Genomic DNA, 22,894 nt, shown 5'->3' with positions numbered 1-22,894 from the left:
CATGTCATAAATGAGATATGTGAGCTTATCATTCCAGTGTTTTCAGATATAATTGGAGGTCCATAAATAGTAGCAAGAATAATTATAGCCACCAGTTATTGAGAACTATGTGCCAGGCACTATACTAAACTATATATTTAAAAAGTTATACACAAACACACACACGTACACAAACACATATTCATTTATTCCCCACAGAAACCCTATAAGGCAGATGCTACTTTCTCTATTTTACAGATAAGAATTTGAAGCTTAGAGAATTAATGTAAATTCCACACACGTTATCCTACTAGTGGCTGAGCCGGGATTTGAACCAGGCAGTCTGATTCCAGAGCCCACTTAGAGTTTTGTTTCATGCCCCAAGGAGGATATTGAAGCTTTAGAAAGTAATTAGTTATGCATGCTCCAGAATAACTAAAATGAAAGCCAACAATAACAACTGAGAACTCCAAGTGGTTTACGAGTGTAAATTGGTGCTGGAAGGAATGTAAATAGATGCAACCACTTTGAAAACCTCTTCAGCAGTATCTACTCAAACTGAACACACACATTGCCTATAATCCAACAATTCCACTCCCTACTACATATCCAAATGAAAGTGTAAATGTATGTGAACCAAAAGACAGAATGTTCTAATGTTTCTTGCAGCATTATTTGTAGAAGCCCCAAACTGAATGAACCCAATGTCCATCAACAGTGAAACAGATAAAAGAAAATGTCAGTTTCATGTAATAGAAACACCACTCAACAACGGCAAATAATTAATTGCTACATACAACATCGATGAATTTCACAGACATAATATTGACCACAAGAGGCCAGACACAAAAGAATATATGTGGTATAATTCCAAAGCTCAAAGTCCAGAAACAACCAAAACCAATCTATGGTCAAAGAAGTTAGAATGGTGGTTACCTTTGGTAAAAGGTGCTCACAACTGGGAGACAGCGTATGAGAGACTTCTGGGAGCTCATAATTTCTTGACCTGGGTAGTGGTTACACAGATATAAAAATGTATCAAGCTGTAGACTTAGAACTTGTGTACTTCCTTGTGGTATGTCAAAATTCAATAAAAAGCTTACACAAAGGAAATGAAACTATTGCTAAGAATTCATTCCCCTTCATTCCCTTTCAGAGTACATGCCATCTCATCCCAAACGTGGGATTCTTGCACACAAATGTTTCCTTTTTGCCTAATTCTTGGTTCCTTTGCACATTCCCAAGTACCTTTACTGAGAAGCTGTGTATTTCTCACAGGAAACTACCTCACTAGCTGATATCCTAAACTCTAGTTCCACTCCCTGACCACAACTGTTCCAACTGTTCATTGTTTCAATTTGATCACAGATTTCACCTCCTTGCCTTCAACTTTGATTTTGAAAGCTCCATTTCTCTTCATTCTCAACCAGCTTTCCCTCTTTCGTTCATTTGTTTATTTGAAGAGATTTGTCACTTCAACCATTCCACTTACTCAACTAATAGTGGTAGGCTCTTGGAATACTATAGTAAATTAAACTGACATTATGTCTTATCTCATGATTCTCACCATCTAATGACTTCCATGACAAAACCCTAAACTCTCTTGTCCTTCTTACACATCTAACCATCAATCGCTCTCCCTTAATTCTGTTGTCTGCCTTCACTGGTCCTACACAAGGACACCTATACACTAGAAGAAAAATTGAAATTTTCACATCATTATTTTACGTCTCTGTGTATTCATGGTTTGTAACTTCATCTGGGTCCTAAATGCTGTTCTATGTCCCTAGTGAGATTTCTCTTTATTTCTCCTAACCTCTAATTGAAATTTAGCGTTTCATTTATAGTATTAGCAGTGCCTATTAGCACTGCTGCAGTACTAATAACTTTGTTTACAGTATCTATAACTTTGTCACCAATAGAAATCACATAACTTTTTTGTATCATATTATAGTTGTTACAGATATCTCAGGATATATTCATATTCATTACTACTTTGCAATTATGGTAGTTATTAGATTTGACACCAGGCCATGCTATTGTATGCAGTAGCATAAGTACTGTAGAATTTTTTAAAAATATGTTTTTTGACACTCCTCCCATCAAGAGGTAGAGATTATGTTCCTTTCCTGTGAATCTGGGGCAACTTAATGACTCCCACATAACCAAGAGAATTCAGTGGAAGTGACGCTACATGTTTCCAGGGGCTAAGTCATAAAAGGCAAAGAGGCTTTCAACTTGCTTCCTGGAGCACAAACCCAGGGAGCTCTGAGACACCACGTGATAAATCCAACTACCCTCTGGCTGCCATGCTGTGAAGAAGACCAAACTAGCCTAAGCAAAAAGCCCATGTGGAGACAGGAAGACAGAGAGAAAGACCGACCTGGCCCAGCTCCTACTGTTACTTTCATTGGTAGAAACAAATAAGAGCTTCTTACAAGGTCTGTCAATCTGCTCTGGCTTATGGGAAGACAAACTATTCCCAGCCCTGTGTAAGTACTAGAAATTGTTTGGCCCACTGCTTTTCCCCAGCCTCGTGGAGTTTCACCCTTCCATTGCACAGATAAGTACTCAGCCCCAAAGGGAAGTCCTCAATACAAAGGAACACTCTTATAGATGTCCAAGACTCTCTTGTGTGCCATGTCCTCCTCTCAGATACTCTGCCCATCAGCCTCTCCAAATTCCCATGTCTGTCGCCTCCATTTAGTGAAACTACGGGTTTTTGTTCAGGTTCCCCTCCCTGTTCTAGGCTCTGGACACTGCCTCCAGATAGTAAGCTGGGGTCATTATGGAACTTAATTCATTGTTTCTGTTCTCTCAGGGATCACAATCCTGCACTGCCTGTTGGGCTAATGTCTGAAAACAATTATTTCATATATACATACATATATGTGTACATGTATATATACAACCCTTCCCTAAGTATGTATAAGTATACCTACTTATGATTTATATGACTGTATATATGTGTGTATATATTATATCTTATAAATATTATATATTTATAATGTATATTTTATATATTTATATAAAATATTATATATTATATATTTTATATAAATATGAATATTTTATATTTAATATATTATATATTTATATAAATATAAATGTGTTATATTAAATGTAAATATTATATATTCTATATAAATATAAATATTTTATATTAAATATGAATATTATATATTCATATTAAATATAAATATTTTATAGTATATATTATACATTTTATACATATTATGTTTTTATATATTATATAAATATATTCATTATATATTAAATAATATTTACATACATATTTTATATTTTATATATACATAAATACATGTATATATAAAATATATAAAATATATATATCTTTCCTCAAGTGATACTCCCATCTCAGCTTCTCCAGTTAGCTAGGACTACATTTGTGAGTTACCATGCCCAATTCATTTCACATATTATGCTCAATTTTCCAGGTGTTTCTAGTGATACCATAATTTTGCAGAAGCAGAAATCCAAATGTAATTGTTAAAACCTAAATTAAAAACTGAATTGTGTTCTTTAATCTTAAAATTCATATTCAAAGACACAAAAAAAGGGGGGCCTCTTTATACTTAATAGCAAAGCTTGTTGAAGATGTTCTCTCAAGTAGCTGTCAGCATCTCTAACTTCCCACTCTTTAACTGGGTATATTCTGGTTTCTACCATCACCCACATCACTGAAACAGGTCTTATCACACCATCTATAACTATTTTATTAGTACAGCTATGGAACATATTTAGTTTTTTATTTTCCTTCTAGTTCATTTTAGTCTGAGCTGGAAGATAAGAGTGTTTTCCTTACTTGACTTTCTACACCTGTGCTATCCACTCTGGTAGCCACTAGGCACATGTGGCTACCGAAAATCTGAAGTGTAGCTAGACCAAATTGGGAGGCGCTGGAGGTGTAAAACACACACCAGGTTTCCAAGACATAATACGAATAAAAGAATGTGACATACCTCATTAGTTTTTATGTTAATTACATGTTATAATAATTCTTAATTACTGGGTTAAACAAGCTATATCTCTAAAATCAATTTCATCTGCTTCTGTTTAGCTTTTTGTATCACTACCAGAAAACTTACAATAGCTTATGTGACTCACATTATATTTCTAATGGCCAGTACGGCTCTACAACAACCTCTTGCACCGACAGAGCCCTGCTTTAAACTTTCCTTTCTTGGCTTGTGGGTCTCTGTTCTTCCCTAGTTTTCTTGCTACCTCGCTCTCTGCTCCTTTTGAGACTTCTCTTCTGAGACCTAAATCTGTTGTTCTAAAATGGTAGTGTGCTGCAAAATCACCTGGGTTGCTTGCCAAAAATGCAGAATCTTGGATCTTATCTGATCTGGTAGACTGGCTTGGAGGACCGAGATTCTGATTCAGTAAAATAGAAGGAGAGCTCAGAAATTTAGATTAATCCTTAGCCCTATTCTTTCTCATTTTACCCTATTCAATCCATAGGTATCATCTTCCCTATCCCATCCACCTCCAAAGATAGAACTACCACTCACAGACCAACATCTCCCAAATCTCTTATCTTCAGCTGAGATCTCTCTCATATCCTGCCCTCTTCTTCCAACTGCCAGCTGTATATCTTCACTTGGAGGTACACTTGATAAGTTTGAGAAAACTTAGCATATTCAGCATTTAAATTCTTATCTCTATTTTCCCAACCCATTCCTCCCTTTGACCTCTCAGTTATCCAAACTAGAAACCTGAAATAATTCTTTACTTCTTTCTAACCTCTATATCTAATCATATAAAAAAACTGACCAATTCTGCTTACTTAACTTCTATCATCTCTGTGCCTTTTAAATGTCCTTCATTTAGGGTTTCTCAATCTTGGCTCTACTGAAATCTTGAGCCAGTTAGTTCTTTGTCGTTGGAGGAGGGGGGTTGTCCTGTGCATTGTTAAATATTTAGCAGTTACCCTGTCCTTTACCCCACTAGATACTAGTAGCACCCCTTGCTGGTACAACCACAATGCCTCTAGACACTACCAAACCCTGTGGGAGGAGGTGAGTGGGAAGGAATCACATGTCATCCCATAGAGCCTCTGCCTCAGCTGGTGGAGGGCCGCTTCTTAATCATCTGCATTAGGGCAAGAGTTTCCACCTGGCCCTCTAGCCCAGGACTGCACCTCTTTTCTATTCTCTACACTCCTGATAGTTTTACAGTTTTCACAGGTTAAAATTCAGTATCTCTAAGAGGGCATAAAAAGGGCATTATTTTTTACTTACATGCCTTTCCAGCTTTCCACTCTACCCATACTGAAAGGCTTTGCAGTTTCCTTAGAGATGGATGAACGTCATAAGAAGTGTTAACTACAGAGAGTAAGTAAGCTAGTAGCTTGTGAGATAAATGCAAAACTCCTAGCATATTTTAAATATAGAATATGAGTAAGCATGTACTTTGTGAAACATAGGCAAGATTATGTAAAATATATATAGTAAGTTAGTAAACTATAAGACATGGCAAAGTTAAATACAAATATGATGGAATAGAGAGTCACTGATAGCCAAAAAGGGATGGAAAAACTAAGCTATGAGCAATCATGACATCTCTGGGCTATTAACTATGTCACTCCTAAATCAGCCACCCATTGGTCACACCTAGAATAGTCTCATATGTGCTCTGCCCAGGAAATGGAAAAAAAAAACCCTGTATCTGTTCAACAGCTTAACCAGTAAGCTCTGGCTGTGACCAGGCATACTTCCCTGCTTCTATCCAATAAAGCAGGTGTGTACCATTGGCCCAAAGCATTTCCACCTGTGGGTCTCCTTGCTGACACCTCATCTCTGGTCCTCATAAGTATACCATCAGCAGAGAAGGCTGTTGTGGCAGATAGAATATATGCACATTACTTAACCCATGATTCAGGTGATGGTGTCCTTCCACTTGCTTGCACCTTATCCTAACTGTGTCCACTTACCACAACTCTTCCACCTTTTCACTGGATACTGAAATTAAATAGGCTATATTATTTAATAATCTTAATTCAAGCTGTGAGCCTTCTGTTTCATTACCTTTAGGAGAGCTTGCCTCGTTTACTGGGAAGCCACCATTGCATCAAATTAGTTTCCCACATGACAGTTCCATGCAGGCATTAATCTGCATTAATCTGACACTCCTGCTTTAGCCCTATCATTTTATTCTGTTTATATCCATGTGTTTCTGTTATGACACTTTTCACACCACACTGTGATTAACTGTTTATTCCTCTCACTAGTTTGTGAGTTCCTTGGAAGCAGAAATACATTTTATTCTTTTTGTCTAATCATTACTTAACAAAGTGCCAACCACAAAGTAAACAGTAAAATAATTATAGAATGCAACCTCCTGCAGACACAGTTGAAGAAATTACCCATTGTTTTTTTCCTTTCTGTCATTCCCTAGTTCCAGGCATCAATCGCCTGCCTAGTCGGGGAGCAGTATGAAAGTGGTGGGAGGACTATAGACTCACTGCAGAAAACAGCTTACAGTAATGCAGTGAATTACTAGCAAGTTTGGGCCTTGGTGGAGCTTGTCTTATTTGCCTGTTCACTGGGGGGTTTCAAACAATAGTTTTTGTTTCCCTGCTATCCCGAACTTAAAATAATTAAGCCAAGAATCTTTAAGAGATGTTCTGTTCTCCAGGATTCTAGATAATAAAACCCACTGTAAAAATTAATGAGCACCTATACTGTGACAGACAATAGGATACAAGAAAAATGCCATTTCTGTTCTGAGAAAATTTACAAGGATTTTCCTGGAGCCTACATTTTACTCGAAGTAATAGCTATTTTTATAGCTTACAATAAAAGATGCATTTTGGAATATATTTCGCTTGAATGAAAGAAATAGAACGTGAGACCTTAAACAACGGGTCCATTCTTCAGATCCTTTTAACACACCCTCCTTCAGAGGTCGGGGTATTTGCGTGCAAAAGTTTACTATCACGCACAGGTGTGGAGATTTACAAATACAATCCAATTTAGTGGGAACTGTGTCTTGTAAGAGATGGCCCCCAGGGACCTCCCATATCCCTAACCTCTCGGAGGACTGCAAAACACAGCATCTGAAGCAACTCTTGCCTCGCCTTGAATCATTTGCCACTTCACTCCGCCCCGCCCCTTCCGTCCCCGGAGGCCGCCAGATTCGTGTCCGCTCTAGGCTTCTCCCGGACGTCTCTTTGTGGTGGCATTGAGCTCCTCTAGCCCGCGCTTGCCGTCCTCTCAGTGGTAGCGCGGGGACTGGCTGGGAAGCGGGCGGTCGAGTGTGTCCTGTGTGGACGCGGATCCTGCCCGAAGCGGGGCGGAGGAGAGCAGAAGCTAAGGTGGAAGGGGAGCGGGGGAGGCCCTGGGGAGGAGCGGGAGAGTGGAGACGGGCCCCTGAGTGGCGAAGGAGCCCGGCGGCGTCCCGGGGGAACCCGCGGAGAGGGGGAAGAGGAGGCCCGCACACGTGAGGGGGATTTCCAGCAGCTGGCCGGGGCCTCTCACCCCCAGATCAACCCCTACCCCATAGTTCATCTGCGACGCAACGCCTTGGGCCAAAGCCCAGAACAGGTTCTGTCGCCTCTGACCTCTCCGAGGGTCGTCGCGTGTCCAGTAGGCCCAGGGCCTTCAAAGCTACGATTTTGACTTGAAGTACTTAGAATTATATTGTGGCCTTGAACCCCGTAGACAGCCTGTATCTCTGCTATTTTTGTTTTTAATTTTTCAAATCAGAATCTTCTCAACCCTGGCCCTTTGAAGTCAAAGGCTAATGTTTATTTTTCCATCCCGGTACCATGAACTTAGTAGGTGCCCATTGGACGGATCTGGTGGTTTTAGTCATTTGTAAATAGCCGTGAACTAAGGACGAAATGTATGTGGCCTCTTACAGGGTTGGGGTGGGAATCATTGCAGGGTTTGGGGGCACTCTGTTAGGCATGATGACAAAAGCTGTAGGCTTGAGTTTCTTCATCTGTAAATGAGAATGATAGTACTTTCCTCAGGGTGGCTATGAAGGTTCCTGAGATGATATTTGCCCTAAGCACTGTACCTGGCATGTCCTGACTACCACACTTGAACCAAATCTTTTCAATGATGTTATAGACTATATTTTTGTTTTAAATTAACTTTACCTTTCTTACTGTGCCTAGATCTTTTTGAGGATTGAGACTCTCCTCTTGGCCTTTGGGCCCTTTGATTAATGCCAATTGTCATGTTATAGGTAATCAGTATTTGAAGATGACAGGCACAAAAAGTTCACAGTTGCAAGATGCGTAACTTTTGTAGGTGTATGTGCCCTTAACTAAAGCTACTGATTTGGGGCGTAGGGGTAGATTAAACTGTATTTTTGTTAAATAAGAGATAATCTGGGAAGATGCTTTATAAGTTGCAAGACCCTATGCCAAAAAAAAAAAGCCTTTAATTTTTTTCATAAAACATTTCATGAAAGTTTGTTTTCTGTTTTTCGTAAAAGAGACATCAGTTACAAAACGAAGTACATTTTTTGTTTTGTTGAATTTCCTCTAAATCTTACTTTCCCACTAATAAGGAGACTGGTAACAAACTAAAAAACTATGTTAACGTGAATTAACATATTGGAACGGGTATTTCTGCATCTCCTCCACAAATTTAGGAAGAAAAAGTGAGTTCCGTGATGAATCCTCAGTTCCCTCTGCTGCTGTTTTGTTAGTGTCTGTTCTGCTGTTTTGGTAGTGGTGGGGGGGTGTTCTGCATTAACACCTCGAAACCCCTGTGATAATGTCCTGGACCTTGCTTTATTAGGAAGTCTTGCAAGCATCATGGCCACGTATGATTTTTCTCAGCTTCCTCAACCTGGTCTACCTTCCTTACCGTTTTTTAATGGGTAGCAAGAGATAATGCCTAAGAACTCTTTAAAACTACTGATGTTTTAAAGTAAAGCTGGTTAATTCCCTGAGCCGGCAGCGTTCAAATTGTATGAAGAACAAATACTTTTGTTTACTACCTAAGGTAGTAGGAGAGGTCTAATCAATGTATTCTACATTTATTTCATTCTCTTTTGATTCTTAGGTAGTGCTACAAAAATATTAAATGTTAATCTTAGAATCACAAAACATGCTGTATTTAGGCACTAAAGTAAAATGATATCAATCCTAAGGCAGGAGGAAGTCTTAATTTTCTCCTAGGCAGAATTTTTAAGACAATGTCAAATAAGAAATCTGGACTTAGGAGAGACTTTATTCAAAAGGGTTATTGCAAGAGGAGAAAAGGGACTTTTGCAATGGGTGGAACCAAAAGGTCTGCAAAAGTCTCCAAGGAGTGAACCGTGCTGGAAAGTTTTGGTGTGAGGAAGTAAGATATAAGGGTGGCTTGATCTAATAGTAGATCTGAGAATGTTATTCCCTGGCTCTGGCTGAGAGCTGGCTAAAGTTCAGGAACCTGGGGGAAGGAGAGAAACTAAAGTTTAACAAGTATTTTGTTCCACTTGATCTGTAGGGCCACGCAGCTCAGCAAATTATTCATAAATTCATAATTGAAGCAAAAAATGGGAATTTGGAGGGTCTTTCTCTTGCCTGGTCATAGGTAAACAAGGGGGAATCCTTGAGTCTTACCTAACTCAAAGGTGGATTTTTTAAATTATAGCTAATAAAGAACCAGCACAGGGCTCAAGCAAAATTCACCTTGTCAAAAAGTGGTTTTATTATTTGACATTGAAAAGTATTGAAAACCTGGATTTTATTTATACCGTGGTGAATCTTTCTAAGACTGGGGTTTTTGTTACTGGTTTGCTTGTTATCCTATAAGAAGCTGGATTTTTTTCTTCTTCCATGAGGAGTACTAGGTTTTATACTGACCAGAGTGATTGAATGGAGCAAATTAATCTTTTCTTGCATTAAAAGATTATTAAAATAGGAACTGGTAAGATGCTATAACCAGTTTAAGTGACAATTAAAAGTAGACATGTTTATAGAGCAGAAATATTGAAATAAATACACAAGTGAAGGCAAAATTGGCTGCTTCCACAGTGAGACAAATTCTATCACTGAACCTTCACCAGATAGAATTTACAAGAATACAATTATTTTGCCTTGCTGTTGGTTATCTACAGTTGACAGTTGTAAAATAACTCCAAGATGCTGAAAGAATCAGACTTCCCATATAATCAGAATCTGAAAACCTGAAAGGCTGTGCTCTCAACAGTGCAGTTTTCTATTGAAGCAGATGTTTTTCTCTGTCCTTAGTTTATCAAGTTTAAATCTCCTCTCCCCCAATAATCTTCCCTAGAGTTAGACTTCCTGTAAGGCAAATACATATCTGTGTTTTCTTATTCTTTTTTGCTATCTTCTATAAAATATATCTTCTTCTATATATTTGCTATCTTCTATAAAATATAAAATATAGAAGATAGCAAAACATTTTAAGTTTAATTTTTTTAATTGAATTATCTAGAGCAGTACATAGCAAACTGTAATGTGCTTACACATCACCTGGGCATCTTTTTGAAATGCAGATCCTGATTCATTGGGTCTGGAGCTGATACTGAGATTCTGTATTTCTACCGAGGTCTCAGTTGATGCCAGTGCTGATTCAGGGGCAGTAAATAGTAAAGCATTTCCAACTATATTAAGGAAGGGGCCAGATAAATCATCGTTATGGAAGAACGTAGCAGTGTACTGTAGGTGAAAGGAACAATATGAAGTTGCTGGACTGTCATTTGAAGAAAATAAAATATAAATTGTACGCCACATTGCCACAACACAGACCAAAATGAGCAAAAACAGTTGCTAGGAAACAGACTGGAATGCAGAACTTTAGCTTATAGGAGGAAGACAGAAAGAGCTGGAAATGGGAACACTGAGGAATATAACAGAGGAGGAACAACCAGAGGTTGTAATTTTTAGAATGCAGACAGTGACCACTTATGATCAGTGTCTGAAATTTAGTGTTCCTTGAGCTAGCTGGACTTGGACTCTTTGACAGTATGTGAACAGACTGCCTAATTGTAGATCAGAAAGCTAACCTATGGAAGACTTTAAAACTGCCGTGACCAGGTGTGTGTACTCAAGTGAGTGGGATTAGTTTGCTGCTGAGTTTTAATCTGTGTAAAATTTAGTTTTTATCACAGTTGACAATGTCTTTTATCAGATAGGATATTTTAATTTTGAAATGAGCTGGTCCTGTAAAGAAGTAATTCATTGTCTGAAATTCAAATCTAACAGGGCATCCTGCGTTTTTTATTTGCCAAATCTGGTGACCCCATTTTCTGCATCCAGTAAGTAGAGATCTTTCTTTGGTGCCAGCTCAATGTCGTGCCTGTTACTAAGAAAAACCTTAACTTCCTATAGACAAATTACAGGACCACCTACTCAGAAGGCTGATAGGTGAGGGAATCACTTGAGGCCAGGAATTTCAGAAATAGGTATTCAACTTCACTGGCACAAGTTACAGAGTCTGTTCCATTAGTTTCCTTTCATCATGATGAACTCTGGTGAATTTTGTAGTAATTTAGCCACGAATAAAGGAAACTAACAGAACAGAGACTCCCCAATAAGTAAGGAAAAGAATTTTTTTACCTAAAATTTAAATTAATAAATAGAGTAAATGAAATTAACCTAAAGGGTAAAAATGTGTTATTACTATGGACAGATGAGTTTTAGTTTCCTAAATCCAAGATGCTTTTCCTATCAAATATGGCCAGGGTAGCCCAAGTTTTGAATACTAGGAAATAGCTTTATGGCAAAAAATTCCATTATAGGTCTGTGGCTAAAAACTGGTAATAGTTACCTACAAATAAAAATCTGTGGCATTAACAAAATATTAAGCATTATTTTCTATACAGTGCTGAGGGATAATTGTTCTAGTTTCCCTTGTATTAATAAACGTCAGAGCCAGATTGTGTCCCTTATTTGCTAAGATACATTGCCACGTAGTTCGTTGTTTTGTAACTTTACCTCTGGTTTCCGTTTTCTCCTCAACTTATCTTAACCCAATTATCTGTTTGAAGAAAAAAAATTATTATTTTTTTTTTTTTTGAGACAAGACTCTCGCTTTGTCGCCCAGGCTGGAGTCCAGTGACACGATCTTGGCTCACCGCAACCTCCACCTCCTGGGTTCAAGAAATGCTCATGCCTCAGCCTCCCATGTAGCTGCACTACCACACCTAATATTTTTGTATTTTTAGTAGAGGCGGGATTTCACTGTGTTAGCCAGTCTAGTCGAGAACTCCTGGCCTCAAGTGATCCACCCACGTCGGCCTCCCAAAGTGTTGGGATTACAAGCGTGAGCCACAATGCCTGGCTAGAAAAAAATGTTCTAATTATTACTGTGATAGAAGCCATTTTATCTGATTTGATTAGGACCTATATTAGTTCCTTTTAAAAGCTAACTAAAACAGAATAAATGAATATAAATATACTCTGTTTTTACCAGCTTTAAAGCTTTTTTCCAGTTAAAATGTTCAGTAACATTTTTTAACACTTTAAAGTGTATTTTATTTTTTAACTTTCTAAATATAGTATTTTGACCTAAAGCACAGACATTTATTCACCATTTTTTGTTACCTGAGGCCAGGGTCTTTTATTGTTACATGATTTTGCTGATTATTTTCTCTGCAGAAACCACATCAAAAAGTGTTTAAGATTTCTCTCCAGTTTTTTTTTTAATTTGGCAAAGCTTAAAAACACTTGTAAAATTGCCGAATCCTAGATTTCACGGGACCTTACCACCACTCAGATTTCAGTGGTTCACATCTTTTCTCAACAGCAGTTTTTTTCCTAACGAGTTGCATCTTTTCTTGAGAATTCAACTTAGTTTTTTTAATTTGCTTTGAAAATATTTATGAAAAATTTCAAATAGAAAGTATGGACAGTAGTGAAGCACTTATGTACATGTCACCAAACCTTATTTTCTGTAAATCTTTTTGGGAAAAAAAATGTTTTTTCCCCTCAGAAGTATCCACAAATGTGATATATGTTACTCTCATGTATATTTTAGTATATATTCATGTTTCATCTGTGAATCTTTTTTTTTTTTTTTTTTTTTTTTTTGAGACGGAGTCTCGCTCTGTCGCCCAGGCTGGAGTGCAGTGGCACGATCTCGGCTCACTGCAAGCTCCGCCTCCCAGGTTCACGCCATTCTCCTGCCTCAGCCTCCCGAGTAGCTGGGACTACAGGCGCCCGCCACCTCGCCCGGCTAATTTTTTGTATTTTTTTAGTAGAGACGGGGTTTCACCGTGTTAGCCAGTATGGTCTCGATCTCCTGACCTCGTGATCCACCCGTCTCGGCCTCCCATTTTACCCTTACTGATGATACTATATAACCTTTACAACGTTTTTCACTTAAGATTGTCTTTAAGATTTATTCATGTTGATACATGTAATTCATGTAGTTTATTCATTTTAACTGTTATGTGGGAGTCCCTTGTGTGAGTAACAATTTCACATCCTTTACAATTAGGTTATTTGTCATCTTTCACTGCCAAAGGCAGTGAATGCTGAAAGTTTTCATATATAACTTGTGCTCGTATTGGAGATATTTTTCTCCAGCTGATGCCCAGAACTGAAAAGAGGTCAGTCCCAAGGTATATGCTTCCTCAGTTTTACAAGAAATTGCAGAAAAGGTTCTAAAGCAGTTGCAGCAATTTACATTCCTACCAAAGTTATTATAAGGAGCATGTAAGAGTTGGACACATCTTAACCAGATATCAGATTTTTAAATTGATTTCAAGCAAATGTTTAAGAAATGATACTTAATTTGCATTTTCCTAGGAACTGTGAGGGAAACAGTTTGTATGCTGTTCTCTTTCTCTGTGAATTGCCTAACTATATTTGTTTAGTTTTCCAATGGACTCTGTCATTTTCTAACTATATTTGTTTAGTTTTCCAATGGACTCTGTCATTTTCTAATTGATTTTTTAAAGTGAGGGGTTACTCGAATATTTACAATAATAATCCTAACAACACCTTTCAAGTGTCATTTTTTTCTCCTTTAGTTATACAGAAATGTGTAAATTTTACATATAATCAAATGTATCCATCTTTTTATTTTTTTTGGTACCTGCTTGCTTGTTTGAATAATTCTTCCCTACTCCCATGTCAGAAAATCTTCTTTATTTTCTCATAAAATGTTTAGTTTTTCTTTTCATGTTTAATTCTTTAATCCACCTGTAATTGATTTTTGTTTGTGCAGAAGAGATCTAATCCTTTTTCCATATGGTTAACTGGTTAAAGTCCCTTCTTCATTAGTGTGTGATACCCATTGATTAATAGTACCACATGTCATATACCAAGCCCTCTTCTACTCATGGATCTGTTTGTTTATACTATACCAATACCATAGTTTTAATTAGAATAGGTTTATAGTAAATCAATATGTTACTGTATTTTCCTTCATGATTACCTTGGCTTTCTTAGACCTTTACTCTTTGATATAGACCAGCTTGCTAAATTCCAGTGGGGTGGGAGTAGAATATCTGATGGAACTTTGATTGGAATAAAACTGAATTTACAGATGTATTCCTGGATAATTGACAGATTTTTTATAATGAGGCACTCCATGATATATAGCTGCATTTATTAGGGTACCTTTTTTGTCTTTCAGTTTGATAATTTTCTCCATGAAGGACTTGTTATATATTTTTTGTAAGAGTCACATATTTTGTAAGATACAGTGTTTTTCAGTTTCTAGCATCCCTGGTGAATTCTCTTATTAGTTCTAATAGTTTGTTAAACCTCTTGTATTTCTCATGTATCTTTGGATAATATTTCTTATTTCCTCCTTTTTAATTCTTATATAGTCTTAAATATAATCTGTAATTGCAGGTGTTCTCGTCAAGTTCTGACTTTTCAGGGAATGCTTCTGTTTGATTATTAAATGTCTATTATAGGACTTTGGGAAATACCTTTTTTATTCCTTATTTTCTTTTAGACAGGTGTTGAATTTTATCAAATACATTTTCAGTTTCCTAGATAAACTTGCAGCACAAATTTGATTATCTTTAATATTTTCTCTAGGGTGATCAGCCCATGACCTAGACCTCTAGACAAAATAAAACAGGGAAAATTTGCTAGAATCAAGAATGATGGATCCATGTTCAGTTGGAGTCCAGCTTCGTACTACAAATGAGTGCCATAAAACCTACTATACTCGTCACACAGGTTTTAAGACTTTGCAAGAATTGTCATCAAATGATATGCTTTTACTTCAACTTAGAACTGGAATGACACTTTCTGGGAACAATACAATTTGCTTTCATCATGTAAAAATTTACATTGACAGATTTGAGGATTTACAGAAGTCGTGTTGTGACCCATTTAACATACACAAAAAATTAGCCAAAAAAAATTTGCATGTAATTGACTTAGATGATGCCACTTTTCTGAGTGCAAAATTCGGAAGACAGCTTGTACCTGGTTGGAAGCTTTGTCCAAAATGCACACAGATAATCAATGGAAGTGTGGATGTTGATACTGAAGACCGCCAGAAAAGGAAACCTGAGTCAGATGTATGTATAATATTCATTTTTTTTCTATGTGAATTCTACCATGTAGGATTTTGCTTAACTATAAGAAAATCATATTTACAGTATTACTATATTTGTTAGGATACAGTGAATTAAAAGGAGGGGGTGAAAGTGGATGATGTGTCTAAATATTATTCACATACACTGAAGGTCAAGATTGGGGGATAAAGAAAGTAGGCTTGGGAAAGGAATAATGAAATATGCCTGAGACTCCAAGCTACAACTTTTAGTACGAAGACTTTAGGAGTGGGTTTCAGAACATTCCGGCCAAGCCAAAATTTTGTTTCTTTTCTGATACCAAAGTGACTACATGGTACATAGCAAACAGCAAGTGTCTTTGAAGCAGGATGAATTTGCCTTTATATGAAGGACTTGGAAATCACCGCTTTAAAAGGAGCATTAGAGAGATGACTTATAGTAATTATTTTTTATTTCACTCTTTCTTTCTCCTTTGACACTATCCCATTCTTGAGTTTTTTAAATGCTTGTGAGTTTTCTTTGCTTCTAGCTCTGAATTCCTACTTGGTATGGTCAAGGCTAATTTTAGGACTCGTTGTGGTAAAAAAATAATAATAATACATTTTTACATTGTAAAGTATTAAATATTTTTCCTCTATTCCTTATTGACATGCCTACATGCATATTTAACCGTATCAGAACAACTTAAGATTTCGTAAAGCTATCTTTTGTGTAGGACAAGCATGCCAAGGAAGCACTTCTCATAATTTTTACTTGTAATTATTTCATAATTCTTACCTCTGGAATATTTTTCTCCTTTTTATTAAACCAAGTTAAAAGATAGTTGAAATTTGAAATTATGCTATTTTCCTGTTGTTCTCTTCTGAGAGGAACATCTTGAGGGCCCAATTTATCTGCAGTTCATACTAGATACTTGCTGATGATGTCACTGTAGATGTCTTCACCTTATCTATCCAATGTTCTTGTAGAATATATCAGCCGCAGCTCTTTCCTCCCCAAATAACAAACATAAACCCTTAAACAACAAGAAATCCTTAAGGACCCAGGATTGTTAGGAAATCAGTTATGTGCCACTGGATTATACAGCAGTTTTTGTGCCTTCTCGCCTGTGTTGGCAGCAGCCATTAGCGTTTTCACAATGCCTTCCTCCTCTGCTCCTAATATACCAGAGACTAAAATCAAATAATGAAAATGTTACTAGTACATTAACCAATACACTTTGAATATGATCTAGGGCCGTGTAAACTTTCTTGCACTTAGGCTCTAAAACCTAAGTGCAAGAAAACCTTGTTTTCTTTTTTGTATGTTCCAGACTGCCTTCCAGGTTAGGAAGTCATCTGGTTTAACATTAAATGAAATGTTATTGTCTGATGTCTAGATTTGAGTTGATAATTTGTTTACCTTTCTTCAGGGAAGAACTGCTAAAGCTTTGAGGTCACTACAATTTACAAATCCAGGAAGGCAAACTGAATTTGCTCCGGAAACTGGTAAAAGAGAAAAAAGAAGGCTTACAAAAAATGCAACCGCTGGTTCAGACAGGTAGGCTAAGTGTTCTTGAAGACATGTTAACTTGCTGCTTCACATCTGCATTGTTCCCCTATTTTTCTCTTAAATTTTGAATTTTCTGGGTTCATATTTTAAATTGGATAATATGGAATTAGTAGAAACCTATGAAGGCCTTTGTTTTTATTCATATAAAATATCCCTTTCAACTCCAAAAATTTGTTTCCAAGAAGGTAGCAGTGAACTGAAGCAAATCATTTTGGCATGAGAGTTAAAATAATTACAATTAAAGTAATTCACTTATCTGAAAAGCATTGTGGTATATGTACGGACATACCTCCTTTTATTGGTGCTTGACTTTATTCTCTACAAGGTGCTATTTTTTTTTTTTTTTTTTAACAAATTGAAAGTTTGTGGCAACTCCCTGGTAAGCAAGTCTGTTGGTGTCATTTTTCTAACAGCATGTACTCCCCATCTCAGTGGCATCTTGGTAATTATTGCAATATTTACATCTTTTTCATTACTATATCTGTTATGATGATCTTTGATGTTACTATTATAATTGTTTTGAGTTACTAGGAACCACACCAATGCAAGGTGGTGAACTTAGTCGATAAATGCTGTGGGTGTTCTTACTGCTCCACCTACTGGCTGTTCTCTAGACTCTCTCCCTCTCCTCAGGTGTCCCTATTCCCTGAGAAACAAATATATTGAAATCTGTCCAACTAATAACCCTACAATGGCCTCTAAGTGTTCAAGTGAAATGAAGAGTGAAGTCTCTCATTTTACAAAAAAAGTTAGAAATGATTAAGCTTAGGAGGAAGGCACATCAAAAGCTGAGACAGGCCAAAACCTGGGCCTCTTGTGCTAAACAGCCAAGTTGTGAATGCAAAGAAAAAGTTCAGGAAGGACATTTAAAAGTACTATTCCATTGAACACAAATGATAAGAAAGCAAAACAGCCTTTTTGCTAATATGGAGAAACTTTAAATGGTCTAGATAGAAGATCAAACTAGCTACAACACATTCCCTTAAGCAAAAGCCTATACCAAAGCAAGGTTCTAACCCTCTTCAATTCTCCAAAGGCTGAGAGAAGTGAGGAAGCTTCAGAAGAAAAGTTTGAAGCTAACAGAGGTTGGTTTATGAGGGTAAGGAAAGAAGCAATCTCCATAACATAAAAGTGCAAGGTGAAGCAGCAAGTTATTGATGAAGGTGGCTACACTACCCAACAGATTTTCAATGTAGACAAGCAGCCTTTTTTTTTTTTTTTTTTGAGATGGAGTCTTGCTCTGTCGCCCAGGCTAGAGTGCAGTGACGCAATCTCAGCTCACTGCAACCTCCACCTGCCAGGTTCAAGCGATTCTCCTGCCTCAGCCTCTCAGGTAGCTGGGACTACAGGCACGTGCCACCACGGCCAGCTAATTTTTTGTATTTTTAGTAGAGACGGGGTTTCACCGTGTTAGCCAGGATGGTCTCAATCTCCTGACCTTGTGATCTGCCCACCTCAGCCTCCCGAAGTGCTGGGATTTCAGATGTGAGCCACCACGCCCGACCAACAAACAGCCTTCTAATGGAAGAAGATACTATCTTTCATAGCTAGAGAGGGGAAGTCTATACCTGGCTTCAAATCTTCAAAGGACAGGCTGTGTTAGTAGGGACTAATGCAGGTGGTGACTTTTTAAGTCGAAGCCAATTATTTACCTCTTCGAAATCCTAGGGTCCTAATGATGCTAAATGTACTCTACCTGTCCTGTATAAGTGGGACAAAGCCTGGATGGCAGCATATCTGTTTACAGCATTGTTCACTGAATATTTTTAGCCCACTTGAGAGACTTCCTGCCTAGGTAAAAGGATTCCTTTCAGAATATTGCTACTCATTGACAATGTACCTGATCACTCAAGAGCTCTGATGGAGATGTCCCAGGAGATAAATGTTTCATGCCTGCTAACACAACACTCATTCTGCAGCCCATGGATCAAGGGGTACTTTGACTTTCAAGTTTTGTTATTTAAGAAATACGTTTTGTGAGGCCAGAGCTGCCATAAACAGTGAGTGATTCCTCTGATGGATTTGGGCAAAGTAAATTGAACACCTTCTGGAAAGGATTCACCATTCCAAGAGTTTGGAAGAAGATTCCAATCCTCATGGATGACTTTGAGGGATTCAAGACTTCAGTGGAGAAAGTAATTGCAGACGTGGTGGAAATAGCAAGAGGACTAGAATTAGAAGCAGAGCCTGGAGATGTGACTGAGATATTGCAATCTTGTGATAAAACTTGAATGGATGAGGAGTTTCTTCTTAGAGATGAGCAAAGAATGTGATTTATTGAGATGGAATCTACTGGTGAGGATGCTATTAACATTACTGAAATGACAAAGGATTTAGATTATATAAACTTAGTAGATAAAGCAGAGGCAGAATTTGAGAAGATGACTCCAGTTTTGAACATTCTGCTGTAGGTAAAATGCTATCAAATACCATCGCATGCTACAGAGAAATCTTTTGTAAAGAAGAGTTCACTGATGCAGCAAACTTCACTGTAGTCTTACTTTAAGAAATGGCCACAGCTACCCCAGCCTTCAGCAACCACCACCCTGATCAGTCAGCTTTCCTCTTTGAGGCAAGATCCTCCACCAGCAAAAAAAACTACAACTCACTGAAGGCTCAGATGATAGTTAGCATTTTTTAGCAATAGAGTATTTTTAAATTAAGGTACATACATTTTTTTCTTAGAGATAAGACTGTTGCACACTTAATAGACTATAGTGTAAGCTTAACTTTTATATGCACTGGAAAAGGAAAAAATATATATATGTGTGACTCACTTTATTGGCGGTGGTCTGGAACCAAACCCACAATACCTCCAAAGTGTGCCTGTAATTCATATGTCTCTGTTCTATGGGTAGCAGCTAAAAGGTAATTACATTTTATGAGAATGCAAGGTTTTTATTTTTTACATGTCTGAAATAGAAATGCAGTTCTGTGTAGTCAACAGAATGAATGGGAGGACTAGATTGTTTAGAATATGACTCTTTAAAACAAATGTTAGTATAATCATTCAGAATTATTTTTTAGTTCAGTCAACATTTCTATATATGCCATCTATTCCATCTGTTAAAGTTTACCATTGAGTCATTTGAATATTTTTAGGCCAAATTTACTAGAGTCCATTAAAGAACCAAAAACATTAATTGTAGTATAAAAATCTATAGAGGTGATATACTATAATAAAAATAAGACTATGTTGATAAAACAGTGAAGAGGTTGGTAACTAATAAAATGAACCACTATTAACCTGTCATTCTTTTTTGTTTGTTTAAAGTAAAGGGAAAATTATACTTATTTTTTGGACAAAGCTCCTGTTCATTCCTTTGCTGAAGTGACTTTTTAATGGACTTCAAGAAGCGTATTCAGACTTTTTGGATTTGTCTCAACACTCTAGAGTTAGGTCTGCTCTTCTCACATGGAGCTCATTTACTGCTGACAATAGAATAAGCCTTGAGTCAGATAAATTATAAATCATTTTGGCATGACCTCATCTCAAAATATTTTATCGCTTTTTTTTTTAACTGTATTTTCAATTAAATAATCAAAAATAACTTATTTATGAGGTATAATTCCTTGTGTTTTATTTCACAGACAAGTGATACCAGCAAAGAGTAAGGTCTATGATAGCCAAGGTCTCCTGATTTTTAGTGGGATGGACCTCTGTGACTGCCTTGATGAAGATTGCTTAGGATGTTTCTATGCTTGTCCTGCCTGTGGTTCTACCAAGTGTGGAGCTGAATGCCGCTGTGACCGCAAGTGGCTGTATGAGCAAATTGAAATTGAAGGAGGAGAAATAATTCATAATAAACATGCTGGATAATCTGTGGTACCAAACTGTGGGGCCTTTAAAGGTCATTATTTCTAAAATTCTGTTACTCTAAGATATATTTTAAGCTTGATTGTCATATGACAAAGATTTTAAAACCACCTCAGTGTGCCCTGATTTTTCATCTTGGGTGCTTTAAGATTCACTATTTGATATAAATTCAGATAGGCTATTTTTCAGCCTATTAAGCCTGTCTGGATCAATATTAACAAGTAGGGTGTAGACAGTCCTCTATTTGCATGTTTCCCGTGGGCACAAATTTCAGTGACCTAGATTTCATTTAAACACCAGTTTCCTTACCGGGAAGGAAAGGAAACTGGTAAGGAAACTGTTGTTAAAATCTAGGTTAAAATTTTAGTTAGCGCAGTATAACTCTTGAGTAATTACATGAAGTACAAACTTCTCTGCTAGTTCTTCAGTCTACAGATCGCTATGTAAATAACAGATATACTTCATGATTAATAACCAGTCATGTTGACTACTTTCAGATTCTTCCAGTGGTTTGTCCCTGTGTATCTGTTACTCAGTTCACTTACAGCAGGGCACGTAGTTATGCTGTCACTTTGTCATCCAGTTGACATTTTATAGAAGTGAACACTCAAAAGAGCTGGCCAACAAAGATGAAAGTGCAGCAAAGCAATAAAAAATGATAACACTGGAAGTGAAATTTTAATCAAACATAAATGAATTTGTAGAAGAAGTCACTGACCATGGGAATATTGTTCTTGCTGCTGTGCATTCATAGGAGCTTAATGAAGGCAAACTTATCAACACAGATAAGAAAAGTGGTTGCAATAAAGACAAATATGTCCCAGAGGAAGTGATGGTTAAAAAAAAAAACTTTACATTAAAGAATATTTAATGTGAATATAGAAATATTTCACAACATTGAAAGCACAAGCAATAAAAGGGTGGAAGCGGACCCAAACTTAGAAGAAGTATGAGTTTGCCTTGAACATAAAAGATTCTTACTCAGTATCATAAGTTACTTGCCAGAAAAAAAGGCAAGCCCTATTCAAACTACTTCGTTTTTACAATGAAATAAAACACTTTAGCTCTATTTCTAATGTTTTAAATTACAGTGTACTAAATATTTTTAAACATTTTTGCATTTTTTTCCTACATTTATAACTGATCTTAAGAATTTGTCATATTTTAGCAGAATCTTAAAAGTCATGGAACAGTCATCGTTTTCCCCATTGATTATTAAGATTTCATGGCCATTTTATGGTCCCACAGTACCACGCAAAATGAGGATCGCTTGTAGCTGGGAACAATGCTTGCTTTAGGGAAAACTGATTTTGATAGAACCGACTAGTTGAGTATTAAACTGTTTTGGAAATAATTTATATATCTAAGTACTGAAATATATTTCTCTTCTCCCCACGTATTCAAATAAAAAAAGTTTTAATACTGTAAACCTTTCATTGTTTGCACCATGCACTCGTCAAAATTGTTCTGGGGGACAAAAACTTTATGTATAAAGCATGAATATACACACAGTACTTAAACAGATACTATATTTGTGGTATTAAAATTTGGGGGGTGGTTGATTAGGATTATAAAAAGACTCCTTAGGGGAGTGATGATGGAAAAGAGAAACACCGGTTAATACAGAGTATAAATAAATTTTTTGGAAATTGATTGCATCTTGATGTTGGAATTTGCTTGGATGCTGTCTGGAGGATGGGGGAATGGTATCATCTCTTTGCTTTTATTTATTTATTTTTGAGACAGAGTCTCACTCTCTTGCCCAGGCTAGGGTGCAGTGGCTCAATCTCGGCTTCCTGCAGCCTCCGCCTCCTGGGTTAAGTGATTCTCCTGCTTCAGCCTCCCGAGTAGCGGGGACTACAGGCATGTGCCACCATGCCCAGCTAATTTTTTGTATTTTTAGTAGAGACGGGGTTTCACTATATTAGCCAGGATGGTCTCAATCTCCTGACCTTGTGATCTGCCTGCCTCGGTTGTTGCACTTTTTTAAAGACAGCTGTCATTTTGTCTAAAAGCTTTTTGTCACATGGGACATTGCCACTAATCTAGGTTTTGGGGGGTTTTTTTTCACCC

At 37.1% G+C, this 22,894-nt stretch overlaps 1 protein-coding gene across 1 annotated transcript; it reads left to right on the top strand.

Annotated features, from left to right (window-relative positions):
• Positions 1-7,166: 7,166 nt before the first annotated feature.
• Positions 7,167-22,245, top strand: ARL14EP (ADP ribosylation factor like GTPase 14 effector protein). The gene is made up of 4 exons (XM_025358297.1): positions 7,167-7,318; positions 14,966-15,456; positions 16,865-16,992; positions 20,596-22,245. Exons 2-4 carry the CDS (start codon positions 15,031-15,033, stop codon positions 20,822-20,824), a joined length of 783 nt encoding a protein of 260 aa, XP_025214082.1. The 5' UTR covers positions 7,167-7,318; positions 14,966-15,030; the 3' UTR covers positions 20,825-22,245.
• The last annotated feature ends 649 nt before the right edge of the window (positions 22,246-22,894 follow it).

This window comes from Theropithecus gelada, chromosome 14 (genome assembly GCF_003255815.1).
Source record: "Theropithecus gelada isolate Dixy chromosome 14, Tgel_1.0, whole genome shotgun sequence".
Taxonomy (NCBI): domain Eukaryota; kingdom Metazoa; phylum Chordata; class Mammalia; order Primates; family Cercopithecidae; genus Theropithecus; species Theropithecus gelada.
This window is presented reverse-complemented; position numbering and strand designations above follow the sequence as displayed.

Bases quoted from the DNA above. Each gene is read 5' to 3' on its own strand.
- ARL14EP (XM_025358297.1), top strand. From the start codon at position 15,031: ATGATGGATCCATGTTCAGTTGGAGTCCAGCTTCGTACTACAAATGAG. The intron at 15,457-16,864 runs GTATGTATAATA...ACCTTTCTTCAG, and splicing joins AAAGGAAACCTGAGTCAGAT to GGAAGAACTGCTAAAGCTTT. The intron at 16,993-20,595 runs GTAGGCTAAGTG...TTTATTTCACAG, and splicing joins GCAACCGCTGGTTCAGACAG to ACAAGTGATACCAGCAAAGA.